The 18,442-nt window shown below is 40.7% G+C and overlaps 1 protein-coding gene across 1 annotated transcript; it reads right to left on the bottom strand.

The window, feature by feature from the left end:
- Positions 1 to 6,335: 6,335 nt before the first annotated feature.
- Positions 6,336 to 18,442, bottom strand: LOC138125867 (uncharacterized). Its single transcript, XM_069041421.1, has 7 exons — positions 18,347 to 18,442; positions 17,748 to 17,952; positions 17,257 to 17,444; positions 8,347 to 8,600; positions 8,208 to 8,267; positions 7,724 to 7,776; positions 6,336 to 7,660 (listed from the first exon to the last, which is right to left on the bottom strand). The coding sequence occupies exons 1-7, from the start codon at positions 18,440 to 18,442 to the stop codon at positions 6,336 to 6,338; spliced, it is 2,181 nt and encodes a 726-aa protein (XP_068897522.1).

The following is an 18,442-nucleotide window of genomic DNA, read 5'->3' as shown; positions in this document are numbered from 1 at the left end:
AGAGAGCCATGGTTTTAACAGTGTCATTCGTGTAGGATCGCTACTGACTATCACTAATTTCTTAACTCTCAGGCGTATGGGATCGCCATACTTTCAACTCATTTTTAAGGTACTTCCTTATTATTGTGGGATCGCCACAACTACAATAAAGTCATGTGGGAACGCCACATACTCATACTCTTCGGTCTGTGGGAGCGCCACAAGTTCTACAATTAGTCAAGTCATACTACTTTTTACTGTGTGCAAGATCGTTACACCATGACACTAAATGAAAAATGCCTACTCACAATTTTTGATGTATTCAGACCGGTTGAGTGTCAGGCCAGCTTCGCAGTTGCTCGTGAGCCGCAACGGTGGTGCGTTTTCCTTTTCTCCACAAGAGATAACGCTCATTGGGGAGGATTGCTCGAACAGTGAACGGCCCGCTGTACTGTATTGCAACTTGCCACCACCAGCAAATTGCGAATTTTCGACCGCAACCAAATCGCCAAGGGAATAGTTATTTACATTAGAGTACGGGATGTGAATTTTCCGGCACGACAACTGGTTTCGGGCACGATGGCGCAGCCGAGTGCCTGATTAGTTGGAGGGCCGGAAAATACGTCCCGTACGACATTTGTATTAGACTTTTCGGCTGACCAAAATATTAAATCTTTTAAAAATCAAGACTAATTTTATTGTAGAATTTGACATCGTCAATAAAGAATCGAATGCTGTGGAATCAATTCCTTGACGACCGTGACCGCTCATTTGTTTTTTTTCCTAACAAATTATTTGCCAGCTAAATTTTCACGGTCGTGCTTCAAAATTTGATTTTGGTGTATTAATCGAGTGAAAAAAATGTCTAGTATATAATATAGAGTGAGTTAAATGTGACACCAAAGGCAGTACAACTAGTGGCAGGACTAAATTCTGATCGATATAATAAACACATTTATCGGAAAAATTATACAGGGAAATGTGTTTTTTTACACTAAATTAAAGTAACGTATGGACACTTTAATTTTAAAGTAACTGTGAAAAGAATAAATCAACGGTGTCCGTACATTTTTCCCGTACTCCACTAGATTTTTCCCACATTCCACTAGAAATTTTTGACATTGTACGGGAAATCGCACCTCCCTTGACCTAAAGTGTAAGGTAACGCTATATTTCCCAGATTGGGAGGCCGAAAAATAATTTTGCGGCATACCGAGTCACATTGAAACGTTCAGCTTGCTTATCTTCAATATTTGTCATCCTGTAGCAGGTCAAAGTGCCACTATTCGTTTTGGCCGGAGTAGGAGGTCAAGAGGTCCTACTTATGCTCGCGGGACAATAAGATCGCTGTTCGAAGATCAGGAACAAGCAACACAACGCACGGCACATGACGTCGCGACGCGCCCATCCTGCCGTAACCTTTTTCGGAACGCTCATTTCGAAATAATTCAGTTTGTTTGTGCCGTCAGTCAATTCATTTTCAGTTTATCGGGTCAGGGTTCATTTTTTGTTGATCGGTTCACTTTCAGTTTTCTTTCAGTTTCGCTTTCAGTTTCACTTTCGGTTTTCTTTTGTTTCTTTCGCGTTTCATTTAGAGTTTCTTGTAGAGTCTTTGTGCCAGCCAGTTTTGGGGCGGCTGGAATAACACATGTTAGCCCCTAAATTTTAGGCTGAGGTGGCCTCACGCCTCTAGGCTGTCTAGCTGCGGCCTATCTATTTATCGTTCGCTTTTTTTTTCTTTCTTCTTTCCTTTTCCTTCAATCCCTCTTCTTCTTCTTCTCAGCTCGGGTAACCGTACGGCAAAGTTAGTTCCGATTCCCTTTTGTTCCCGTGACTTGCCGGAAAGTTATCTTCTTCTCTTCTTTTCCCCAACCTTCTTCCTTCATCCTTGTTGTGTCCAAACCCTTCGAGATCCTGCGGGAAATAGCCGACAACATCTATCGTGTATTACGCGCGGACTCACCGACACATTACCGCTTCAACATCTGGATTTTCCGATCGGTGACGTCCAACGTAAACAAACCGGCGCCATGATCGACCATCTGTCATTTAGCGCGCAAGTGTAGTATCGCCGGAAGTAGTCATCGGGATGCGCGGTCAGTACAATTACCGGGACGCCTTATCGCTCAACTGAATAAGGTCCAGATCTTTCGTGTTGATCTCCTAGAGTCGGGGGTAGCCAAAAAACCCATCGCGAGCGGAAATTAGAGGACTCGGTCGGCGACCGCCGAGCGGGCGGCAGGTGCCGCAAGTCGCGAGCTGCGAATCACGTGCGTGGCGTTCGGGATCCGCAATCATCCCTGTGGGTGGATTGCCGAACGCCATGGCGCTTATCGTCCGGCGCTGCCAGCCTCCGGGGCCGTCGAGGAGCCCGAAGATTTACCGTACCGTTTTACCGTTTACCGTTTTGCCGTGGTCGAGAAACCCCTCGTCATCTAGCGAGATAGAGGGGTAGTTCGAGCCAGATTACCGTACTGTACCGTGAAGGAGTACCGGGAGGTCCTCCTTCGAATTATCGTGAAGCAACCCCTTTCAGCGGAAAGGTAATTACCGAATCGATTGAGTTTCGCAACACTAACGACAATTCGTTAGGGGTCGTTCCCTAGGGTGGTCGAGAGCCATATCGCTTTGAGGGTGATTCGTCGCTACATCGTTTTGAGGGTGGTCGAGAGCCACGCCGCATTTTGAGTCGTCGCCAGACCGCATTTCGTTCGTTAAGGTCATCGGACCACGTGTCGTTTCGTTAAGGACTAAGGAATATCGTCAAGGTCACGCCGTGACGCCGAAAAGGAACAGCACCATTTCGCAAGTCGAAAGGACGCAATCGAGGACGCACCACGTTACCAGTATAAGATAAGTCGCACAATTTAATTGCGGAATCACAAGAGTGATTGTAAATTTGTAAAATTTGTAAAATTTCATAATTCCAATTTCAAATTTTTAGTGAGAATTCACAAGTTTCAAGTTTTCAATTTTGCATTTCAATAGTTTTCAGCAGTTCTTCTACTTTCAGAAAGTTTGCAATTTTCACATAGTCAAATCAATTTTTCGGAACTTTTCCGACAGCAGTTTTTTTGACCTTTTTTTATAAAAACTATAATGCCAGGGTCACTGCCAGACATGTTTCAACTATAGAATCGAAGTTAGTTTATTGTTGTAAATTTATAAAAGCAGAAGACTGCGTTTCTTTTTCGTTCCACGTATGTAACAAATTCTTTCTTCCGTACATCGGAGTTGTTGTATTAATTTTAAGTTTATTCACCACCAAATAATCTCAGATAAGTTACAAGGTCACCTGTAAAGGAAAGCTTTCTTAATAAGACCAGAATAAGGTATTTAATAAGACCATTAATGTGAACTGGTTCGAAGTTTCCAATTAGAAAGAATTACGTAAAATAGCGTTTGCCAATTCCACGGACCAGTGCACACCTTAGTAAGCACTTCGTATTTCCTGGACTGTTGGCCAAAAATTGAATAAACCAATTATTTAATTCGCAAGGAATTAAGTTTTTTTTTGTATTGACTCCGAAGTATCAGAGAAACTGAGCACTTGTCCCGGCAGCTGGACAAGCCTAACAACCAGCTCAGAACAATAGCTGCCTGGCGCCCATTTTTTATTTTGTGAACCCACGCCCTATGCCCCGAAAACCCCCTGAGAGCCCGGAGCAGTCACTGGCCACTTTTTGGTCACAATCCTCACTTGAGTATGAACGACAGCCTCCTCTACCTCTGGCAACATTTGGACAGTTGCTGGCAACCTCGGATTTGAACCTAACTGCAACACTGTAGGTGCAAACCCCGTCGTTGCGTGCACCGTGGAATTGATGACAGTCTCAATGTCGGCTAATGCTTCAACCCAAGTCGATTCCTTTTGGTCTGTGAGAGTGGCTCTCAGTAGATTAAAAACTGTTCTCATCACGCGTTCAACCTGCCCATTTCCACGTGGCATACCAGTGGCGATGTGATGAAGTTCTACCTGTTGCTCACTCAAGAAGTTTCGGAACATGGTAGACGTGAAGGCAGTTCCTCTATCTGCGATTATACGTCTGGGTTTTCCCAATTGTTTGAACACTGAGAAAAGTGCCTTGATTGAATCTTCCGATGTTTTTGACTTAATCGGCTTCAGGCTGCAGTATTTCGAAAAAGCATCAACAATGACCAATATCTGAGTACATCCGTGCGATTTCACTAGTGGGCCTGCGTGATCCACATGCCACGTGTCTAAGATGTCTTTCGGTCGTTCGCCTTTCTGCCATAGTCCTGATCGACGCCCTGTATGGGACTTCCCAAGAACGCAAGCTCGACAATTCCTGATATATTTCTTGAGGCATTTCCCCATCTTAGGCCAAAACAGATCCTCTCTCATTTGAGCAATACATTTTTCCCATCTAATGTGAGACGACTTATCATGGTACTGGCGCATCGTTTGTAACCGAGCCGCCACTGGAACAAAACACTTTGGAGAGTCGCCTGTAGTTACTACGGCACCGTCTCGCACCGAAAAATCACTGTAGCCGCTAGGATTTTTCAAGACTCCTTCACAAAATTCGTCTCTCTGTTGAAAATCTTGTAATGTAGTACACTCGGTGGTGTCAGCTCGTGGCACGGTTCTCAGGACACACATTGTTTCTACTGGATTTCGACTCAGATAATCGACATGTCCCATTTTGTGACCCGGTCGGTATTGAATGCTGAAGTCATAATCTTGAAGTTTAATCCACCATCGCGCTACGCGTGGATGTAAGTCCCTTTTTAGCGCAGTTGCGCGAACGGAGTTACAGTCGGTGTATATGGTGAAATGTCTTCCGTACAGATATACGCGAAAATGTTCGACGGCGTCGACAATAGCTAATGTTTCTAGGTCGTACGCGTGATATCTGGTTTCGCAGTCCTTGGTACGCCTGCTATAATACGCAGCGGGATGCACGATACCTTTGTCTTGCTGTAACAGAACAGCGCCGATACCAACAGAACTGGCGTCCGTGTGAAGCTCGCAGTCAAGTTCGGGGTTGAAAATACGTAATGCTGGTGTTACCACCGCGTTTTTTTGGAAGGGGGGAAACAATGTATTGAACACAAACTTCGGAGTTTAAGGAATGAAAATTAAAACCGTTACGAGGATCGACAAAACGAGTACACTTTCACTTGACCCGTCTAAAAAAACTAAAAAACTTTTTCTTGTTATTTTCGTTCTCCCTAGAAACAAACAAAAATCAAAAGTCGAGTGTACGTAGTTGCACCTGATTGGTTCGCGACAAACTCCGGGATACGGGGTGGTCTGGCTAGCCCTTTATTTGTTTTACCGTCGGTGACACTGGTTGTTGGGTCAATGAACTGATAATCGATTGTCGGGCATCTTCGCACTCTTTGGTCCACTCGAAAGCTCGGTCCTTTTTCAACAGAGACGATATTGGAGCTGCAATAACAGAAAACTTTTCGACAAACCGACGAAAATAGCTTGACAGGCCCAAAAATTGTCGGACACCTTTTACGTCCGTGGGGATAACCGTTTGTGTTAGAGCGGTCACTTTTCGCGCACTTGGACACACTGTTCCCTCGCTCACCATTACATCAAGATATTCTGTCTTCCTAGAAAAGAAAGTACATTTGTCGTAGTTGAGACGAAAACCTGCAGTGGATAGAGCATCCAAAACGTTTTCTAAGTTTTTCAACTCTTCTTTGATTGTAGTAGATGGGATGAGCACATCGTCGATGTACACATAGGCCTGCGTCCCCTTTAAATTGCCTGGCGCCTTGTCGATGGCTCTTTGGTAAACTGCGGGAGAGTTGACATAGCCAAAGGGCATACAGGCCATCAGGTGTGATGAAAGCGGTGAAGTGCTTTGAATTTTCTTCAACTTCCATCTGGTGGAATCCGGCCTTCATATCCAATGTCGTAAAGTATCGAGCATCGCTCAGTGCATCAATCTGGTCGTGAATGTGAGGTAACGGATAACGTTCTTTAATGGCTTTCCGATTTATATCACGATAGTCGACACAGAGACGTGCGTCGCCGTTCTTTTTTTTCACTAGGACGATGGGGCTGGCATATGATGAGTGACTCTCACGAATGGTGCCTGCTTGTAGCAAGTCCTGGATGATTTTTTTCAGTTGTATTCGTTCGGCATACGCCAGACGTCGTGGACCGTAAGCAATGGGAATGTCGTCTTTCAGTTTAATACTCAGTTTTCCTGTCACAATATGGTCGGCTATTTTCTCATGGCACTGGAGCAGCAGTTGTTTCAGTTTCTTTAGACTCGTCTAGTCCTGACACTTTCAGCTGACTAAAGTTGGTGGTGGTTGACATGGTCATAACCCTTTGTACATTGAGTAGGTCGTGGTGTAATTCGAACCCATCAGCGGTTTTGTCGATGCGTAAATTCGTCCTTCCGATGACGTCCCATCCGATAATAGCAACTCAGATTTCCAGGAATCGTATCATCGGCGACTATTGTGAACAAAACTTTTAAGGTTACTGTCGGCAAGACGGCTACTAAGTAACACGTGCCACTGCTATAAACATGCCGCGTTCCAATCCCGGACAATAGACGCACTTCCGGTGTTATCGGAGCACCAAGTTTGGTGGCCGCACTTTCACACAAAATTGAAACATCCGCACCGCTGTCAATTAAATAAGGGAAGTTGGCGGCTTTGTCGTCGTAGAGGAGGGTTGCTACTGGTGTCGAAGCCAAATTGCGTCCTCGTCGGAACAGCATAATGTTTTTCGGCTTGCCGTGTTTTTGCCAACACGCTCCCTCCGTATGTCCCGGTCGTTTGCAGTGATCGCATGTGGGGTAATCAACTCCACGTTTTCTTTCCGAGTCTTTACTTGGTTCTTTCCTATTGTCTCGAACGGAGGCGCGACAGTCAACTTGTCGGTGGCCACTTCGACCACAGCTGAAACACGTGCCCTTGAATGGTGTAGCAGACGAACTTGGTCGGCGTTTATGCGTACTGTTGGCGCCCGTGACGTCATGGGATCGTCCACTTTGAGTCGCTCGGTGTTGATGCTTTCGCTGTCGGGCATTGAAATCGGTGAGTAGCTTGAGTAGCTCACGGTTGGCACTTGGTTGTTGAATATGAATAGCGGCCTGTGCTTCCGAATGATCTAGACCGTATTCCACCATACTTAAAATTGTATTCCACGGCAGTGCACTATGGAAACGATGAATGGTCCGAAGCTTTTGAATTCCGTAATCGCTTAGTGAGGTACAGTCTCGGCTTCGCAGAGTTGTCGCAGTATATGCGCGTGCGCCGGGAGTTTCACGATTGGGGAATGCGACGGTTAGGTCCGAACAAAATTCTTCCCAGGTGCGCTGGACTGGTCTCCAATCAACATAATATTCGTGGGCACGGCCTTTTAGCGCTTCCCCGACCTTTACAATCATCAAGGTATCACCGACGAGTAGTTCGACCTTCAATTTAGTTGCTATCTCTAACCACTCTTCCATGGGGTAGTTTGTAGTGTCTGGGTTAAATTCGGCCAATCGGAAAGACGTAGTGTGTGACGTCATGTCATGCGCAGTATCTACCGATCGCGTTGCTGAAGGCGTCGTATTAGATTGGCGGGACAATTGCGCCAACTGATCTTGTTGAGCCGCTATTAAGGCAATTAGTGTTTCTTGCCACTGTACCTTGGGCCGTTTTGGGGTCGGACTTTTTGGGGACTCTGGCGCTTTCGCTGTCGACGTAGCCGACAAGTGAACCGGGAGAACGCTTTTCCGCCGCCATATTGGTCGCTTACCGGCAGTTGTTTTCTCGATCTCAGGCTGGTCACTATTATTTGAGGCGTCGCTTCTATCCCACTTCTGATGTTAGCTTTCGGGGGGAGAACACCCACAAACACACACTGAATAATAACAAACTTTTATTACATTAACCTCCCTGCCACCACACCGTGCTAACCGCGTACATGAGATCTCGATAATAATAATAATGATAATGTCTTAGTCTATTGCGCATGGACGTCTCCGCTGGGAGTCCATAGAGATGGGGATGATAGAACCCTCTGGTGCAGATCGCAGGGTGGTATCTATGGTTGACTGCTAACAAAGATAAGAAACGTTCGGGACGAAAGAGCTCATCTTCTATCGTCGTGGAATTGAGCTTTTGGGACAAAGATGGTTCCAACCAACTAAATATTCGCCGTTATGACTTCCAAGTCATTGACAATAACGGCGAATATTTAGTTTAATTGTTGTCTCACCAGGACGGTCTAGGATTGGTACTTGCAGATGCCCCAAACCAAAGCGAGACACTCTTGCTCGGTGTTATGGTACTTCTGCTGCCTGGGGTTGGAACGAGAGCTGGCGTAAACGATGACGTGTCGTTGCTGGTCAATTTCTTGATAGAGCACAGCCGCCATACCTGTGCCACTGGCGTCGGTCCTGCATCACGTAAGGTCGTGTCGGGCCTGGACGGTGAAGTGGCAGGGGCGCGGCGAGGGCCCGCTTGATCGCCAGGAATGCGTCATTTTCGGCAGGACCCCACTTCCACTTCTTTTGGTTATCCAGCGGATCCGTCAGAGGTTGAACGATTTCGGCGAACGTAAGGACGTACTCTCGCAGCCAGTTGCATGTCCCCAGGAACGAGCAACCTCTTGCGATCGGTGGGCGGTTCAGCTGTAGCGATCTGTTGGAGATGGGGGTCGATTTCCATAAGGATCGAGGACATGTGCGAGGTATTCGAGTTCGCTTTTCCCTAGGTGACACTTCTGTGGAGCGCAGCGTAACGCGTGAATGGCCATACGCTCGAGTACTAATATCGAAAGCAAGATGGCGGGCGGTTCAATCACGCCAAGCAATGCCAACGAAAACACAGTTTATTGTAAAAAGTGCAAAGCCAAACTAGTGTCAGGTTTAAAATGTAAAAAGTGTGCATCCTATTACCACCCCAGCTGTGCCAGACAACGTCCCAACATGGTATTTAATAATGACGATACTGTTACCTGCTGTGAATCCCAAAAAAACGGCGAACAGGAAGATATAATACATATAAGTAATACAACCCTTATAGAAGCTATTACAACAGGAGACAAAGTTGACGTAAACATTTTTGCCTACATCCTGGAGCAAAAAGACCAAATAATTAAGACTTTGAAAGAGGAGATTACATTATTAAATGATAAAATTTATCTGATGACCATGACTGGAAATAAAAACTTGTCGAAGGCAGAAGAACCCGTCGAAAAAAAGGAGGACAAGAAGCAACCATCGATACCAGCTGTCGAAATCGCTGAATGTAAACAAAATAAAAAAACGAGTAAACAACAATCGAAAAGTAAATTGACAAGGGACGACGGAAAACAAACCGTTATAGAATGTAATCCAAGGGGAACACCAACTACCAGTAAACCGACAAATAATGGCCTAAAAACAACCGCTACAGAATGTAAGTCAACGGAAACACCAACAACTATTGAACAAAAGGATAATGAAGACATTGCAAGCGCAACATGGTCTCCACCCGTAAACTATAAGAGGAGAAATAAAGATGTATTTGTTGGAACAAATAAAAACTTACACATAGACTCGAATACTGCTACTGCTATAGCTACTATTCCAAAAACAGCGGCCATACATCTATATAGACTGCATCCAGATGTTACTCCAGAGCAAGTACTCACTTATATGAAAACATCTTTACCTGGGGTAACGTGTGAAAAACTAGCATCGAGAAACTCGGCTTATTACTCATCATTCAAGATTGTTGTGTCAAAGGAACAAATTGATAAAGCCATGGACCCGGCAATATGGCCCAATGGATCCTGTATTCGACGTTTTTTTCAAAAAAAGAAGCCGGAACCCATAATAGAATAATACCGAACAATAGCCTTGAAAATCAACGAAATCCTCAACATGGAGAACATAGGACAATGCTGAAAATTCTTCAGCTCAACACTCGGAGTGCCAGAAACAAGAGGCTCAATTTGGAAGCCTTGCTTAGTACACATAAGCCGAACATCGTCTCGATATGTGAACATTGGATGAAGGATTTTGAACTTAATAGTTTTGCACTCAGTAACTATCATTTATGCAGTTCTTTTTGTAGACCTACACCGCATGGAGGAGTTGCATTGTTTGTGGACAGAGCTCTTATCTGCAAGCCAGCTCAATTGGTGGTGTCGTGTGAGGAGGGGCGCTTCGAGTATGCCGGAGGACAAGTAAAATACAAGGGCCGAAACATACTGGTGATATCTCTTTATAGACCCCCAGGTTCTGACGTTAAACAGTTTCTCGAAAGATTTGAAATACTTATAAACCAAGCATGCAAAAAATTTGAACAAATTATAATTAGTGGGGATTTTAACATTGATCTCCTGTCCGATAAAAGCGATACTGTCAAGTTCAAAAATGTATTACATAGATATGGGTTTCAACAAACAATTTACAAACCAACAAGGAGTTCTCAAAGCTTAATAGATAATATCTTCATAAATTTTGAAATGCAAGAAAGCGAAGCGGTTAGCTTTTTTGTAGAATTTTCCGATCATGATGCAATTTTATTAAACATACCTCATAATAACTATGAGAATAAAAAGCAATCTAATAAACAAAAACTCAGGAGATCATTCACACACGAGGAACAACTTAAGTTTTGTTCTCTTCTTGAACACCACGACTGGGTATCAGTATACAACTCGAACGGAGTTGAACAGAAGTACTCAAAGTTTATAGAAACAATTACGTCATTTCTACAGACAGCCTTTCCACTTAAACCATACAAAAAGAACAACACGAAAAACTGGGTTACCCCTGAAATTATTAATATGTCAGCGGAGTTAAAAAATATACACTGGTTATATAAAAACACCGGGGACGATAATGTTAGATTATATTACAACAATTTGGCCAAAGCTTATCGACATACTTTAAAAAAAGCAAAGCATGAATACACCGAAAATCGGTTGGCACATACCGATAACTTCGTTAAAACATCTTGGGATATTATAAACAATAACATTAGCTCGGGTAGACAAAGAAAAACTAATTTAACAGCAATAACCACCAGTGGCAGGGTCATTGAGGACACACAAAAAATAGCAAATATGTTAAATGAAACCTTCACTAAAGTCACATACACATCAGAGAGGGCAGGAATAAATATAAACTCAAATAACATGACTAGAAAAACCTTAAAGACAATATTTCTGAATCCGGTAGATAACCAAGAAGTAGTGAATCTAATATTATCAGTCGCAACTAAAAAATCACACGGTACTGATGGAATACCATGTTTCATAATTTATAATAGCGCACATTTAATAGCCAAACCACTAGCCCACATAATAAACTGTTCCTTTGAAGAAGGGATTTATCCATCTCAGTTAAAAGTTGCAAGGGTCGTACCTATTTATAAAAACGGAGACCAGTCAGACTTAAATAACTACCGACCAATTTCACTTTTATCTGTATTTGCGAAGGTACTTGACAGAGCTATGTATGAGAGACTGATCCAGTTTATAAATAAACATAATTTACTATCAGATAGTCACCATGGTTTTGTGAAAGATAAAAATACCACGAGCGCTCTGGTCGAGTCAATGAGCTTCATCGCGGAAGCATTGGATAAGGGAATCAAACCGGTGGGGATCTTCTTTGACTTGTCTAAGGCGTTCGACACTGTAAATAAGGCATTACTTTTAAGAAAGCTTGACATACATGGTATATCAGGACTAGCATTAAAATGGTTTGAGTCGTTTTTGTCGGACAGGAGACAATATGTAGACTTGGAGACGGAGAGTGGAAGCGTACAATCCCAAACTCTGACTCTACAAAACGGAGTACCGCAAGGGGGAATTTTATCGCCACTATTGTTCTTAATATTTAGTAATGATTTACATTCAAATATAACATCAGTTATCTCAAACGAACAAAATTTCAGACTATGCCAATATGCAGATGACACAACCATCTTAATAAAAAACAACAAACAAAGATTACACTCAACGTGTCATACGGCAGCAGACGCCATGTCGAATTGGTGTGACAGGAATGGTCTGAAACTGAATGCATCGAAATCGACAGTACTGCAATTTTCTAATAATCATTCAAAATTTGATGAATGCTCCCTACTAGTTAAATGTGCAAAAAAGTCAATACCCGTGAAGAATGTCATTAAGTTTTTAGGAATACAAGTAGACGATAAATTAATATGGGATAAACACGTGCAATTTATAATAAAAAAACTTAACTCAGCACATTTCGCACTATTGAATTTAAGAAAGAGTGTGGGATTAAAACTATTAATACAATTTTATCACGCATGCATTAAAACACATTTAGAATATGGGATTATACTATGGGGTCGCGGTAGAGATGTGACCAGTGTGTTAATCTTACAAAAAAAGATTATTCGTCTGATAAAGAATGCACCTTATGACGCGCATTGCCGGCCTCTCTTCAAAGAGTTACATCTGATGACAGTCGTTTCTATGTATATCTTCGGAGTGTGCCTCTTCACTTACGATAACAAAGAGAACTTTTTAACAAATGGAGGTAATAGTTCTGGCCCACACACGCGGAATCAAAATGAACTATGCATACCGAAACACTCATCTACTCTGTTTGAGAGAAATCTTTATTATTCATCGATCAAAATATATAATAAATTACCAAATGAAATAAAATTAATAAATAACCGGAATATATTTAAAAATAAGCTAAAAGCCATTCTCGTTGAATACCCATATTACAGTGTTGATGAGTACCTCCATAGCAGTGACTTTATTGTAAATACGTGTTAGTGATAATAAATGTTTGTGATGTCATTTACGCATATATGTATTGCACTGTGCCAATATTGTCATATGTAGGTATTAGTGTTTTAGACCTATTTAATTTATGACGATGCTATTACATTATGTATGTACGGAAAGCATGAATAAAATTATTATTATTATTATTATTACTAAATGCAGGTGCTCCAGATGTGTGTTGTAATCTGGAGAATAAATAAGTATATCGTCGAAAGCGGGGTGTTTTAGTTATTTTAGTGACCACGTGTTCTACAATTACAAGGTAAATTATTTCTCTAATTCTTGTACTTGCATTGTAGTCGTGTTTTAATTATTCACCCGGCATTAGTTATTTATCGTGCTAAAGTAAAGATTATCTTATTTTCTTTGAGCATTTGGTGATCACGTGGCTCTTTAGAATCGTGAACTAAACACTTTATCGCGAAGTATGTGATCTTGCATTTATCGATTGTGGAAACACGTGCCCGCCAAGGCGAGCTACTCGTATTTTAAAATTATTATAAAACATTTCATTCATGATTCGTGCTTTGGGCCCTCGAGTTCGGGAAGCTGTCGCCAGTGTCCGTCGCACTCAATTAGCTGTGGTCCGGCGTAAGAGCACAAAATTATTCCGCGTCACCCATAAGTGGGACAGTGACTAAACTAGGGCAGCTGACACGTGAAGAGAGGTACCCTTTGGGCCTGTTAGAACCTTTTTCCCTTTTATTTTCAACCACCGGAGTAGACCAGGGGTCTGTTTCATAAAACTTACAAGTTGATTAGTGACTAGTGACAAGTGATTATAGAAATTACGACAACTACCAATAATTTGTGTTTCATAAAATATTATTTACTACTTGTCAAACAAATGACAATTTCCTAAATTGTTATGGTGATTAATTGTTTTTTGACAAGAACTTGTAAAATTCTTTGAAATGGCAAAAAAAGCAGTTGAATTGCTGATTGCAGAAATCACATGAGTCAATTTTTATGTTGTTTTCACATTCCACAGGGGTATTTACACAACGAGTAAAGAAACCACTCATGGCCAGCGTGCAAGAACTTGAATTAGTGCCGAAACCCCACGAGTCAGTTGTTTCGGGTGGTTTAATTTTAATTCCCAACATTCTGATATTATTGACTCATGTCGTTTCTACAATCAGCGATTCAGTTAAAGTAACTTTCCCAGAGGAAATTAATTTAAAAAGAAAACAGATTTTATTTGGAGCTTTCACACCCCAAGTGACTGAACAGTGTAAAGAAAAGGCTGGGCAAGAAATTGATACCACTGCTGCAAGATTGGAGGTAGTAGCGAAAAAAGCTGGACTTACGGTGTTGTAATCTATGTTCAATGGCATTAGATAGTACTTCCATTTTCACAGAACTTAGACGAAACCGTTCATTAAATCAAAAAAAAGCTTGAAAACGAAAATTTACTCTTTTTCGAAATACTCTGAGACGTTTTACAATTTCAACTTATTCAGCGTCATCAATCATCATTCTTACTGTCCAATAGTATAAAATGCATATTTTAGGATGTATTTATTAAAATGTACTATTGGGAGCATGGAATTTCGGGCAGTAATTTATATCTCATTTAAAAAAACCCAATGTACTTAGTCTAAGCTTTATTGTCATAAATGTCATAATAATTAATTTTGACTGAACTTCAAAATAAACTGTCACAATTGTGCACAATTATTTTTCATTTTAGTTATTGATTTCCAAAGTTTAATAAAAGATTGTTCAGTTTTCAGAAAATCACATCTACGGACTTGCAACTTTTCAGGATTGATGAGTGCAATTTGTCAGAATGATATGTGACATTAGTATGTAGATATTATGGGGTTATTAATATGTCTAGCACCTAAAGCCTATTTCACATCTAATACCAGTAAAATTTCAAGTCTGCCCGAAATTCCGTGCTCCCAATAGTACAGTGCTCTCTTGACTTGTTAGTTTTTACTAATAAAACTAACTAATTTTTTATACAACTGACATTAAAAGTGACGTTTTTAGTGGAAGCTAATTTGATTAAAAATTGCTCTTTATAATTTACCGTGTTAAAAGTATTTTTAATACTAGTAAAAAAAAAACTTTTAACACTAGTTATTTTTTATTTATTTATAAATGTTAAAGTGGCTCTATTTGCCGCTTTTCAATATCTGCGGGAGATCTGTCGTCGATATCGGCATCGTTAACGTCGTTTTCTTTGCATTCCATGTTTACGAATGCAATAGTGTGGAATTGAACGTGTTTTACAAAATGTAATGAAAACTTTTTTGACGTTTCTAATAAATAAACGTCAATACAAGACTAGCTACCTGATTTTTGCAGCAGAAATTAAAATAAACATAAAAAATACGACTGCGTTTTTTAATGCAATGCAAACCAGTTGTATAAAAAATAGATGTATGATGGACGTGTTAAAAGTGATTTTATTTTGTTCGTGGGGTTGGTCAACTCGCTGCGCTCCTTTCCCAATCTACCCCACTTACAAAATAAAATCTCACTTTTAACACTTACATCATAAATAACTATTATAAGACTTGTCATTTTATGAAACAAAACGCTAGTAATTTAAGGAAAATTTGCTTGTCAGTTAGGAATTTGTCGCTTGTCACTAAACACTAGTCACTTATAGATTTATGAAACAATAACTTGTTACATTTGTAATTTTTGAGTAGTAAAGTAGTTGTTACACAAGTTCTATTATTTTTATGAAACAGGCCCCAGGCTGATATATGAGGTTCCAGGGCTATCGCGTCGGGTTCAATTCAATTGGGGATAATTCAAATCTAAACCGGATCACCCTAAACTCTTATAATGCTGTTCAGGGTCATAATTTATGTATTTATCCAGCTCGATTATTTATCCATGAGTCACATTTCAATTCATGGGTCGTGAGTCAAGCTCCATTCACTAAAACATCCACCAAAAGACTCTATTAAATTCATTTATTTGTATGTATGTATATTTGGTACCTATACAGGTTTACAAAGTAATCCGATTTAAAATACATTTCCACTAACTTATACATTTCCACTAACTTAATATAATATACCGGGACATTTTTTTAATACTGAACATAGCCCATACTTATTCCCTATGTTCAGTTTTAAAAAGCACAGGTCAATGCATGTATGTAATTACGTAACCAAGGTAACGAAAATAAGTACTTGACAGTTTAATAAAATGGTCAAGTTGTTTGACGAAAAAAGTACACATAATGCACTTATTTCATGTTAATAAGATCATTAGAAATGTGCGTAACATTTCCAATACAACACATGATAGACCAATTTCATCAATTGGAACAAATTTTAACATTATTGCAAAATTTCGACCATTTTTGTAGATCGTGTATAATTGGTTGCATAGCAACTCACAATTCATTGATCTGTGTTTTTTAAAATTGAACATAGGGAATTAGTATGGACTATGTTCAGTGTTAAAAAAATGTCCCGGTATAATAACTAAAAACTAATCTAACTAAATAAATAAAACAGTGATTCCAAATCAATAACCAATTAACAAATTAGCAATTATCCCTTCCCACATATTGTCCTTCTTCTCCACTCAATATTCTTCATCCATTCGATCCCTCTTCTATCCTCATTCAACATTTCTTCTCTACTCTCATCTCTCTCTCTCAATTCTACGCATTCATTCAACAAATGCTCTATCGTCTCCTTTTTTTCTCCACACATCCTGCACATTCTAATCCTATCCTCATTCCAATATTTATTCTCTCTCTCCTCATTTCCACACCTAAATCTTGCTATTATCACTCTCTCCTTTCTACTCTCTCTTCCTAGGTACTTTGGTAGTTCTTCCGTTATTATTTTTTCATACTTTCCATTGTACCTAGATTCCCTAATTCTCGTTCTTCTTTCCTGCACTTGCACATCTCTGTCTCTCTGCACCAATTCATCTGTCATTGCTCTGCCTCCCTCTCGCATTCTTTCTATCTCCGCTCCTGCATACCCATTTCTTTCGAAATATGTCTCCCTCTCTTTCCATACCCCTTTTCCTATTTCTTTTCTTTTTTATTTCAGACACTCTTGCAATATTCTACACTCTCCTCTCTCTATGACTCTCTCCTCAAATCTTATTGCTCTCTTTCCTGCTTCTATTCTTATTCCATCCCTTTTTGTTTCCTCCATCACTATATATCCCGGTGTCTCTCTATCTACTCCTAGCACCCATTTCAAATATTTTTCTTGCACCCCTTCCAACCCTTCTTGCTCTCTCCATCCCCATATTTCCGCTCCATACATCATCACGCTTTTCAGCAGACTATCAAACATCATTGTTCTCCTTCTAAAGTCATGTCCAAATTTTCTCTCTCCTATCCCCCATACCGCTCCTATTATCTCTTATTTGCTTTTTTCACTAACTCTCTCACATGTGCTGCTGCTGTGTTTCTTTCATTCATCACATAACCTAAATACTTCAATTTTATCTTTTTCCCATTTCCACTCATTTATTTTTCTCCTACCACCCCCCTTTCTAAACACCATCATCTTGGATTTCTCTACATTCACCGTCAACTTTTTCCTCCTCATATATTTCTCCATGCTTCCCAACATTTCTTTCATACCTTTCTCCTCTCTCGCTAGCACCACCAAATCATCCGCGTATGCCAAAGACCACACTTTTTCTTTGCCCTCCACAACCCCCCCTGCCTGCCCCTTCCTGAACATCTCCTCTATATCTCCAATAAACGCTGCAAACAGGCTGGGGCTTAGTGGGCAACCTTGTCTTACTCCCTTATACGTCTTGAAACATTCACTCACTCTTCCATCCACTCTCACTCTACTTATCGTCTCTTCATATATCTCTTCTATTTTTGTTACCAGATGCTCATTTATCTCTTTCTTTCTCAAGTATTCCCACAGTAAGTCTCTTTCCACATTATCAAAAGCAGCCTTCAGGTCTACAAAAAATGCATATATCTTGCTACCCCTCTTTTTTATCTCATTTCCTATTATATGATTCAAGATATATACATTGTCCATAGTCCCTCTACCTTTCCTAAATCCCGCCTGCCCGTCTGGTAACACACCCCGCTCATTCATTTCCTTCATCAGTCTCTCTTCCACAATCATCGCGTATACCTTATATGCCGTATTAAGTAGCGTGATCCCCCTGTAATTGCTGGCTGTATCCTTTTCTCCTTTCTTATATATGGGGCATATTATCCCCTCCTTCCACTCCTGGGGGAAGCCCACTCCCTTCCACACTCAATTCATTATCTCTAACAACCTATCAACTTCCCTTTCAGTTCCATATATCCACGATTCGTTCTTTATACCGTCCATCCTCGGTGCCTTTTTTCTTTTCAGTTTTCTCAGTTGTTGCTCTAATTCTTCTCTTGTTATCTCTTTTATTTCTCCCACTCTGTGTTGTCTCTTTTCCTTTTCTTGTCTGTTTTCCTCACCCCCCAACAACTCACTGAAGTACATTCTCCATTCCTCCATAGTAATTCTATCACTCACTATTTCTCCTTTTTTCTTTCTTTCCCTATTTATGTATCTCCACACCTCTTCTTCCGTCTTTATACCCTTCATCTTCATTTCTTCTTCCATCCGTTTCTTTTCTTTCTTCTCTTTGCATACTAATTTGTACCTCTTGCGTGCTCTCTTGTACTCTTCCTTCGTTGCTTTTTCTTTTTTCCAATTTCTTAGTTTCTTTCTTGCTGCTCTCGTTTTTCCACAGCCCCAT

Source organism: Tenebrio molitor, chromosome 3 (assembly GCF_963966145.1).
Source record: "Tenebrio molitor chromosome 3, icTenMoli1.1, whole genome shotgun sequence".
Taxonomy (NCBI): Eukaryota; Metazoa; Arthropoda; class Insecta; order Coleoptera; family Tenebrionidae; genus Tenebrio; species Tenebrio molitor.
The sequence above is the reverse complement of the archived record's forward strand: the minus strand, read 5'-3'. Positions and strand labels throughout refer to the sequence as shown.

Bases quoted from the DNA above. Each gene is read 5' to 3' on its own strand.
- LOC138125867 (XM_069041421.1), bottom strand. From the start codon at position 18,442: ATGGGGCTGTGGAAAAACGAGAGCAGCAAGAAAGAAACTAAGAAATTG. The intron at 8,601-17,256 runs GTAGAGAAATCC...AGATCGCTACAG, and splicing joins GGAAAAAGTTGACGGTGAAT to CTGAACCGCCCACCGATCGC. The intron at 8,268-8,346 runs GTATGGCGGCTG...TTCCAACCCCAG, and splicing joins GACCGACGCCAGTGGCACAG to GCAGCAGAAGTACCATAACA.